General features: G+C 49.5%; 1 protein-coding gene across 1 annotated transcript; it reads right to left on the bottom strand.

Annotated features, from left to right (window-relative positions):
- HEY2 (hes related family bHLH transcription factor with YRPW motif 2) lies at nucleotides 1–9991 on the bottom strand. Its single transcript, XM_059835535.1, has 5 exons — nucleotides 9868–9991; nucleotides 8634–8712; nucleotides 8439–8522; nucleotides 5683–5764; nucleotides 1–680 (listed from the first exon to the last, which is right to left on the bottom strand). The coding sequence occupies exons 1-5, from the start codon at nucleotides 9948–9950 to the stop codon at nucleotides 1–3; spliced, it is 1008 nt and encodes a 335-aa protein (XP_059691518.1). The 5' UTR covers nucleotides 9951–9991.
- Nucleotides 9992–10457: the final 466 nt, after the last annotated feature.

Below are 10457 nucleotides of genomic sequence, written 5' to 3' on the forward strand. Positions count from 1 at the left end.
TTAAAAGGCTCCAACTTCAGTCCCCCAGGGTCGGTACGGTTTCGTGCTGCCCCCGCTGCCGGCCTGCTGAGGGCTGGCGGTGGCCGATACGGCCAACGGAGGGGTGATGGCCGTCGCCGCAGCCACGGCGGCAGCAGCCGCGCTGGGGGGAAGCATGGGGAAGGCGCCGGTGAAGGAGAGGGGGAAGCTCTGGGCAGCAGCCGTGGCTGCCGCTGCCGCGGCGTGAACGGTAGCCGAGAGGGACAAGAGGGAGGTAGAGAGAGGGGGCACACAGGGAGCGACGCTGCCAGCGGAGGGGACTCTGAGGGCGGCGTCGGCGTGGGCGAAGGTGGCGGTGAGCAGGGCGGAGCCGTGGGGGGGCACGTCCGAGGAGAGTCTGCACGGGGCGGCCTCGGAGGCGTGGAGTCCGTTCGGCTGCAGCAGAGCGGCCGGGAGGTGGTGAAAGGCGGCTGCCCAGTGGTGAGGGTGCAAGGGGTGGTGGTGGTGGGCCATGGAGGAGGTCATGGCGGCGGCTTCCCTCTGAGAGGCACAAGTGCTGAGGTGAGACACGAGTCTAACGCGCAGGGGGTCGGATGTGTCGAGACCTTCCACCGAAGTCAGGTACCTCGCGACTTCTGTCAGACACTCCCGGAAGCCAATGCTCATGAAATCCATGGCCAGGGAGTGAGCGTCAAAATAACCTGCAAGGGGAGGGCAAAAGACGCCTTGAGTGTCGGGCTGGCTCCCCAGCTGACGTTAGGTGACACGGCTAACCCGGTCCTCGCTCAGCCACCAGATCTCCCATTTACGGGTTAAGATTTGCAAGACGAAAAGTTTGTTCTCTGGTCTGTAAATGATTTGTGTGACCGTCCCTGTAATGCAATAGGCTGCAGTTGTTTTTGCAGACAATATACGAATGAAAAGAATTAAGTCCGTAAGCACTCGTGATACTTAAAAAGATATACGATGCCTCTCCTGAAATTCCTCAGCAAGCTGCTGCAGTGCAGCACTGACCCTGCGTGTGTGTGTGCACCAGACTTTTACCCACACAAAGAAACAGGCTGGAGATCAGAGAGCTTGCATGTACTACCCTGCCTTTTCTTTCCTACACTGGCATTCCTAGTAACGCCCTCAAACTATTTCTCGACATTGTGAGATAGCTGTTGTAACTGCTGCCGGGGTCCCATCTACTTCACAGAGTCATTAAGACAATATGACATACGGTGTTATTTAACTACAAACTAAAAACATCTTGTCATGACTCTGCACACACACAATAAAAAGCTTTACTCAGAAAACGTTTTATGTAATGCCATTGCTAATTTGGAGATGGAAGACTGACAGTCATATGGCCCATGAAGTATTTCAACAAACAGCAACTGGAGCTCCACAGGCTTGGGACAAAAAAACATTTGAAAAAAAAAAAATTGTCTTATTAAATGCACATGAAAAGATATTCCCTTTCTAAAAGGGTCTAGCATCAAATCTAGTGCTTAAGTTGCAGCTCGTCAACTACAAAAAACTATCACAATTTTTGGAATTTTCCTATTTTAAAGTAATCTCCTTGGGGGAATAATGTCCTATCCACTCCCAAGCTGGCATGATGTTTTTATCTCTTGCTTTCAGTGAGAATTTTTAGGTATGTGTGTTAGTATCTAAAGATCAAGTGCCCTATTATGGAGGAAGGTGGCAGCAATACCTGCATTAGGCCTTGCACTCTCCGGAATGAAATCATCTCAGTCCTTCTGAAAAATGCTAACATCTTAGATAGCTGTTTTCACTTTTATCAACTTTCAAGCAAGAAAAGAGCTTTTCTGTCGCTGCACGCCTGCATTATAGAATTAACTTGGGCACATTTATAGATGTCGCCCCAAATCCCCTGCCTGCTATATACCCCTTCTTGCCAAATTACGACAGTGATTTTGACACAGGCTGCCTTGCTCGTCTGAGGCTGTACGAAACCTGAGAGAAACGCCGGCTGGGACAACAGATCAGTGAGCACAAGGGGTCGAGGACTCGTCTCAGCAAGCACTGACTCCTCGCAGCTTTTTTCCTGACAGGTCCACCGTGACCAGGCGATCTGTGGAAACGCTGCGGTTTGAGTGAACTCCCGAGAAATGAACGCCAGGCAGGCCAGCGGTGGCGAGCTAGCAGGGTACCTGCTCGGGTGCCAGCCAGCCTGGCATAGGGACTGCCACTGTGCCGGAGGCTCCAGGACCTCCGGCAGCTTCAGAGGGGCTGACGCACAGCCAAGGCAGCCTCCCGGCTCTGGCCACGAGTCAGCCAGCCTGGGAGTCCTGAGAGTGTGCGGCTCAAGCCAGGGCTTCCCGGCCTCCCTCCCTCCGGACCGGAGGACACGTGGGGGATGTGATTGTCACCAGCTTCCCCTGAGTCTGAGCTGCTGGCTCTGTGACGAGCTGTCCCAAAGCGCTGGTGATCCTGGCTCCCTCTCAGTCTCCTATGGTGGCCGAGACATGAAAACAGAGGGGAGATGAGAGCTGGGACTCCCAGGCTCCATTATGTTTTGATTTTGATGGTTATCTTTTCCAGGTTTCCCCTTTGCTGGCTTCCCCCTTCTGAGAGAGACTTAAAAAAGTTGCTTCTTGTTTCCTTCCAAAACCCAAGAACATCCTCCACCACCACCCACACGCATACATGCCGGCGTTTTGTAGCGAATGGGAAGTTTCAGTTTTCCTTCAGCTATCCTGGTAACCCACTTGCTCTGCACACAGGACACCGGCTAAGTCATTTGAGCTATATTAACCCATGTTGCTGACCCAGGTGTCAGTCACCCAAGCTAAATTTGCAGTGAAGCTGCAATAAAACAACACCGAGGTCCCAGCGAGCTACTCGCTGTTGACAAATCACTCCTCCCCTGTGCTTGCTTGCCTGGTCAGCGAAAAGCCCTGGCCCCAGGCCAAAATAATAACTCCGTGTGAACAGGAGACCGTTGCCCGCACCTGTGTCAGGGTGGTGGAAACACGGAGTCCGCACAGGACCTCAGAGACGGCAGCCTGCCTGCCTGCGCAGCTCTGAAAAGCAGACAAGGGACAGGAGCTGCATCGGGTTTTCTTCTGCCGTGCCCACCTCGGGCTCAGCATGCTGAGCAGCGGCCGACTCCACCCTGGCTTTCCTAGCCCCAGGCATTCCCCATCGTGGGTGTCCTCCATTTCTCTGTGAGGAGGAAGAGGATGAGCTCTCCCCAGCCCTCAACGCAAGGGAGCATAAGGGTATCAGGACCCATTTCCCCCTGCTGCAATAATAGCTTCCTTCCATAGGAAAAATGATGGAACTCATTTTTTTGCTGATCCAAAAAAAGTTTCTGGTTTGGAAGATGAGTTACAAAGTGGGAATAACTACACTGGTAAGTAAAACAAACATCTGCCTTAAAAACACCGTAAGAAATTATATTTAAAGCTGTTACTTAGGTTGCAAAGTAAAACATTAAGCAAGCAGGAAACACAGGCTTAAACTTTGCCCAGTACTAACTCGCAAACCTCTTTTTCTTAAAGTTTCTTAATGCTTGCAGTGAGATTACTCTTATCTCTCAGTCAGAAGGAGAAGATAAAGTCATAGTTTTTGTGAAGCAGTTAGGTATTATATTGATGTGCCACCTGCTACGGACTGCAAGTAACAAACGGAGCTGTATGTGGTGTGAAGGCAGCTGCGGTTGCCCCGCCAGCAGCACTGGGCTGACGCGGGTGTAAGCCGGCATCGCCTCTCCCCGCACCCCGACACTTCGTTCTTCACTGCACCGCCCTCCGTCAGCCACAGGCACGCTGGTGTCAGCTGGGGCAGGGAGAGGCACGGTGGTGGTGGTGGACCAAGGAAGAGACTGCAGGACCTGGGACTGCTAACAAAATCTGGCTTGTCTAGCCACAGCCGGAGGCCGGGGCTCTGCCAACATCTCTTTCTGCCCGGCAGCTCCCATCCCAGGCACTTCATCCTCTGCCCCACTAGCTGGGCCACCTCACCTGACCCTGTTATAAAATAATCCCCTACATACTTTTTTTGGGCAGGGAGGCAGGGGAAGGAGGGTTGACCTCCTGGCCCTCCCACTGCTGGTGCAGACATCAGAGGAGTGGGAGCTGCTGCAGCTTTTAAGAGGAACGATGTGCAGTGTGAAGCATGGGTCAGGTTGGGATAGCCGAGCTGCACGTCGCGCGGGGAGGATGAAGCAAAACAACCAGCGCTTCCTTCAGCAGCTGAACGTCGATCGCCCCATGCACCAAGTGAGACAGAGCTTGTGGAAAGTCAGCACGCAACCACGCAATTAAAGACGGCACCGTGACGCACACACACACACAGAGGATCTGAATTCAAATTGCACAAGCATGATCAATTCTGGCATTTCGTAATTTTCAAGAGGGTAGCTTTACCAACTAAATAGTGCTTTCTAAAGGACGTTTTTAGGTATAAAAAGTAACATTTTTTAAAATGTAATTTTGCATATTTTCCGAGGAATCGAGAGGTGTGTCTGTTATGTGAAGGGCAATAAAATCCCTTTCACCTCTTATAGAACAAGCTACCCATAAATTTTAAGCTTAAATGGACTCCTAGCAAAAGCCTCTTAACACCTAGAAAATACGTATATCAGCTTGGTGTTAATTTTCACAAAAAACAGAACACCAGCCTTTGACATGCTTTCCTATATGTTGTTAAGCATGCACTGATTCTAAGTTGAATTCTGTAATTACTGCAAGGTACAGAGAGGGGCAGTAACTCAGTTATGGGCTAAAAACTTTTGAATTTAATCAAAAAAGGAAGAGAGAGAGCGGCAGCCACCTCTTCTCTAGCCTTTACCTGTATGGCAGAATGGGTCAATGAAAAATCGTCTGGTTTCCATTGCACTAATTTGAACCATAATCATGGCCGATGGCACGGGACGTGGGATTGTGCTTACAGGAGGCCAGCAAGTTTTTAACTCCGAATAAGTTCCAAAATCATGACTACACAGAATACCTCGTGGGTGGCTGAAATCATTTGGCCTCCAGCCTCGGGACTGTCAGCTTGCACAAGCGAGGTACGCTCGACTCCTGGCAGCCGGATGCTCTAGTGGGTCAGCCAGTGCAGCCCCTGCGTCACGCCAGCACCCACTAACAGGGAGCTACCTAGACCTCTGACACACAAATATAGCATATAAATGAGTGCAGAGAGCACTGCTAGCCCTCTGCCTGTCTGCTTTATCAGACACCTGGAGCTGCATAGAGCAAGATTGGGTTTTGTTCTGGTGAATGAGACAGTCTAACCTGGCATTTAAAAGTCTTACCAGAACAAAGAAAATACATAAACAATAATGAAAGTTCCTCCCCATCCACTTCCTTCGGTATAGCTGCTGGCTAATGAGGTTTAGCATTGGTTTTGTGCTACACAATTGTTGCCACAAACCTCCTGTTTATGTTTGGTGTTTGTGTATTTGTTTTGTCTCCCTGTGCAGATTTCAGTACTCTTTGGAAACCCCAAACAAATCTCTGACTGGGCTGCCTGTGAATGAAGCCTTTACTCCCACAGTGTTATGAAAGCAAACACAAGCCCAGGGTCAAGTGCTTCTTTTGTCCCAGTAGTTCTTTCCCACGAGTTCAGTCCTGCCATTAGCATTGATTTCCACTCCTTTAATCTGGAAACGCCTATCACAGCTCCTCAAAGCACTTTTTGCTGCTGAGCTTTCCCCAAATATTAGAAAAGAAACCGTCAGCTCCTTACCTTTACCTCCTGTTGCCTGCAGCATTTTCAGATGATCCACTGTCATTTGCAGTATTTCCGCTTTTTCTAATTTGGCAGATCCCTTTGAGATAAGAGATTCACATAAATAAAGGCTTACAAGTACTAGAAACTTTAATTTGATATACTTTCCACTGAGGTCAGCCTTATGGTTTCAATTTCCCCTATCATTAGGACATTCTCGGCTTAATTCTTTCGTGAGCATCTGCCTCCCAGACTATCTAATGCCGACTCCTCTCTAGAGACCCAAGCAGCAGCAGCAGCACGATTTTGCTCTTATTAAGGCTATAGCTCAGCATGGCTCTGGCCTTGAATATAGTGTAGAGACAACATCTTCACGAAATGAGAGAAATACGTAACTTCCCGGATTTTCTTTTTAGCAACAAACACCAATGGAGAGCTGGCAGGACAGGTCTGCACAGTGATGGATGAAGACCCTGCTGCAACATTTTTGTTCTGCTTTTACCAGTAGGTGTCCCTGTGGACACACACCAAGAAGTATCCCTCTTTCTTCATCGCCTATTAATTTTTGACATGTCATTTGGCTGCTGAATATCCTATTCTCATTCTCGACTGAAAAAACAACTGCACAGTCCCCTGTATTTCAAGTTAGTGAGAGGCCTAGTTTGCAGGGACATGAAGATAAACACTGTGAAAAAGAAAGTTTAGCTTCTCTGTCAGTAAAAATCTTTTCTGTTACTGAGGGTGGCTCACAGAGCTACAATAGGTGCTGGAAAAGTATAAAATACAACTCGAAAGGTAGTATTAAAATATTAATCTATAAATAAAACTATTTTGCATGGTAGCATTCCCTTGAATATCTGGAGCACGCCCAGATGACTGAGTTTACCACGCAAATGTTATTCCAGTGCAAGAGGTCATCCCCTGACATCAGTTAAAACTGGGGCTGCACAAGCTTCGGCCACCGGCAGATCACATCCTGCAAGCCAAATTTTTCTCTTACTTATCATCCGGGCTGCCTCACTGCGGTTGGCCATCCTGTGGCCTCCGCTGGCTTCGCCCAGGTTGCACGTGTGCAAGTTAGGTAAGGCTTACACCCTCTTCCGCAGCCCCGCTTCCCCAGCACTAATCTCTGCAAGGGACTCTGGAGAGCAGAGCTGTGATTTGCAGAGGGAGGGAGGGAGACAGACGGAAGTGAAACTAAACCTCCAACTTGGAAACCTCAGTGAGCTGAATGTCAAGGAGCTGGAAGAGGACTGATGACTTTGTCCTTGGCATATTGCAGAAAAATGGTGGAGCTTTCTGAACAAAATGCAGCGCACACTCATTTTTACGCCAATACATTTCTTCAATCTGCTTATTGCTTTTGTCACTTTCCTCATACAAATGTTGGTGTGCATGTGAATTTTGGGTTAGAATTCCCCATTTTACATGTGACTACATCCTGTACTTTTCTCAGACTTCATCTTTTCCATAGACACAGCACAAGCCGTCTCAGGGAGAGTGACTAATAGCTAAAAACTGCATGTTGCTGGGTAATTTCCAAAGGCTCTGTAGGACTTGTTTTATAATGTTTGTGGTTTTCAAGAAGTAAACAATAAAATGGGACAAACAACTGTTGTCTCTTGCCCCTGTTTATCTAGCTGAAAATACCTCTGTCACTTTGTTCTGCCAGAACCTATGCAAGGACACGGTTACAACTAATAGTTATTAAAAGCATATTGCAGGTGACACAAGTGATGCTCTCACCACGATTACAGTACTTAAAATTTCTTTTTAGCCAGCTTTTGTTCAGACCAGGGATGTAACAGGCCTAATATGGTGCGGTGCTTGCCACGCAGTTACCACAGACATTCAGCACCTTGCAATCCTGCTCTCGAATTTTACTTTCTGTTTTTTATTTTACTATTACAAGGAAGTCAGGTTCTTTATTTTCACTTGGTTCCTTCTTATGTCAATAGCACTTATCCATACATCTTCAGATACCTCCCGTAAAACAGGAACAAGGCTAAATACTGGATGAAAGCCCAAAAAATAGAAAGCAGATATGGAAAGGAAAGTAAATAATTTAGTTTAAATGACATAAACAGAATGCCCTTCTTACAGCACGAATTGCATTCTGAGCTTTTGGCCTGTAATTTCATGACCAAGGAGCTGAACCAAAGTTCACTGAAGTTAGCTGGATCCTTCCATTGAATGCTTTCTCACCGAAAGTCTTTGAAAACAGCACTGGCTTCACTAGCTGACATGACATGGGCTTATTTCCCCTCCTAATGCGCTGGTTCTAAAGAGTAATTTTAAAACATGAATAATCCAGACTGTCTGTTCCCTTTTCAGGAAACCAGATTGATTAGTTTGCAACTGAAATTGTAGATTAAAAAATAAAGGTTCCTTAAAGTAGGGGTGAAGGAGATTATATTTAAATATTTAGACAGAAGGCTAATTGACATACAGGTTTGGAGGAGGAGTTGGGTTGGGTTGTTTTTTTTTTTAAATATGGAGTAAAACGCATTTTTAACAAAACCACTACTGGAATTCATCGAAAGAATGGAGGCAACATGAACACAGTTACCCTTAAGGGAAAAACAAGCCAAAGAATGGAAATGTTTTTCAGCCTTATAATGAATTACGTTTCTAATAGTTTCGCCACAACAAAGCATTTTATTGAAATGCCTGCTTTGTGCCAGATCAGGACACATACAATATTATTTTAATGAGTTTTACAAGAGAACTAACATTGCCAGATGAGATACAGCATTAAAAAAAGAAGGGCTTACTTGTTTTTCAAAAGCAGTTGGCACAAGTCGCCTCAGCTCTGATAAACTGTTATTTATACGATCACGGCGCCTTTTCTCTATAATCTATTCCCAAAAAAAAAAAAAAAACATATTAAGTTTATAAAAAATGTTGAAGGGCAAAATCACAGCACACATGCAAACTGTCACACGGGAAAATAATTAAACGCAACGTACCCCTCTTCTTTTCTTTCTGGCCATAATCTGAGATGTTGTTGTTGGGGAATTGGATCGAATGACAGAACTATTACTTTGCCTGTGAAACAATAAAAGTATGTCAGGTGTTGCACAACTTGACACTGCTCTTTGAAGACACCTTAGGTCACCAGATTAAGTACGCACAGTCCCTCTCACGCCGTTTTCAATGCTTAGAAGAAGTGCTTCGCAGTGCACAGTATTTTTAAAGAGAGAGAGACATTTCATTTTTGATTGCTCCAGCACCTCTTTTGAATTGACAGAACACTCTGTCGGAAATAAAGTCCCTTTCTGGAGACAGTTCACTGTCCAGGTCAGCAGATTTCGTTTTCACTGCATATAAAGCCCTGCCTACCAAATACAGGCTGCCGAACCGAGTCCGAAACCACGTGAACCACCTCTATATGCTAACAGCAGTGGTAAGTACGTGTATCCGATGCCACAACCTCTGCGTGGCCCGCTGGGTTTTGACATTCCTGCCCGTTGCTACACGAGTCAATAGATGCTCAAGTACAAAGCCAGTTGCCCAGCCCGGGTCTGTTGCATTGTCCCGCATCCGGAGAAGAATTCAAAATCCGCTTTTAAAACTACGCTACCCACAAGTTCAAAAAGGCTTTTATTTCATCATGAGCGAGCGAAAAAATCCAGTAGCTTTCGATAGTCGTTTAGCCACTGGCGTGGACGAGACGGGGCTCCGGTGCATGTGGCTCTGAAGCGGCAAGAGCAGCTGTGGCGACCAGCGCCGTCGCCGCGGAGCTCCCATGCCGGCCCTCCCTCGGCAAACACCGCAGCCCCGCCTCGGCTCGCACACGGCGTCTGCTGGAGTTACCGCTCAACTTCTGTGGATCCCTGCTTCCTTTCCACAGCTCATTTCCCCCTGGCGCCGATTCCCTTAGGTTGTTCGGCCTGCTCAGCAGCTATTTGGGAAAAGATCTGATTGAAAGTGGCAAATTAAGCGGAGCTAATGAACTGCAGCCTGGTGGCTCGCAAGCCACTTGGGCGCCCCGCGTCATTTCGAGGCTGGGGCAGCTAGACCGCGGGGCGAATTCTTGGGGGGCTATCAACAAGCTGCTGGTTGACCTGGAGGGGGACAAACCCGCACCCCGCTTCGCGCTCGGGGGGCCGCCCGAGGGGGGCCCCATGCCGGGGCGCGTCCCGGCCCCCGCCGCCGCCCGCGGAGACGGCGGCCCCGGGGGGCCGGGGGCGCCCCACTTACCCCGAGTAGTTGTTCTCGCTCCCCACGTCTATAGTCTCGTCCATGTCGCTGTCTGAGGTAGTTTCCTCGCAAGGTCGCTTCATCGTGGGCACAAGACGCGGCGCAGTTTATAGCCGGGGTGGGAGCAGAGACAAATAAATCCGGGGCGGCTCCGGCACGGCACGGCTCGGCACGGCACGGCTCGGCTCGGCTCGGCTCGGCTCGGCTCGGCTCCGCACCGCCAGCAGAGCAAGCCCTCTCTGAAGCGCTTTCCCACGCCGCGGCACAGCCTCAAGCCCGACGGCCCGCCCCCAGCAAGGCCCGCCCCGCCGGGGGTGACGGGGAGGGGGGCCGCCCATCGCGGAGGCGCGGAGCGGCGCGGAGGAGTGCGCGGCCGCCCCGCGGGGCGCCCGGCCGCCCCCGGCAGGCGGGGAGCAGAGCGGGGCAGATGCCCACCGGTACGGGGCTGGGGGGAGGCGGGGCACGTGGGGCTCCGGGGCAGCCCCGGGGCTTACCCTCCGGGGAGGAGAAGCGGGATCTGGCTCCCAGCCCTCCCATGCCGCCGGAGGGGACGGCGGGGAGCGGCCCCACTATCCCACCCGGCATTTGGG

The sequence above is a fragment of the Gavia stellata genome, chromosome 2 (assembly GCF_030936135.1).
Source record: "Gavia stellata isolate bGavSte3 chromosome 2, bGavSte3.hap2, whole genome shotgun sequence".
In the NCBI taxonomy this organism is placed as follows: Eukaryota; Metazoa; Chordata; class Aves; order Gaviiformes; family Gaviidae; genus Gavia; species Gavia stellata.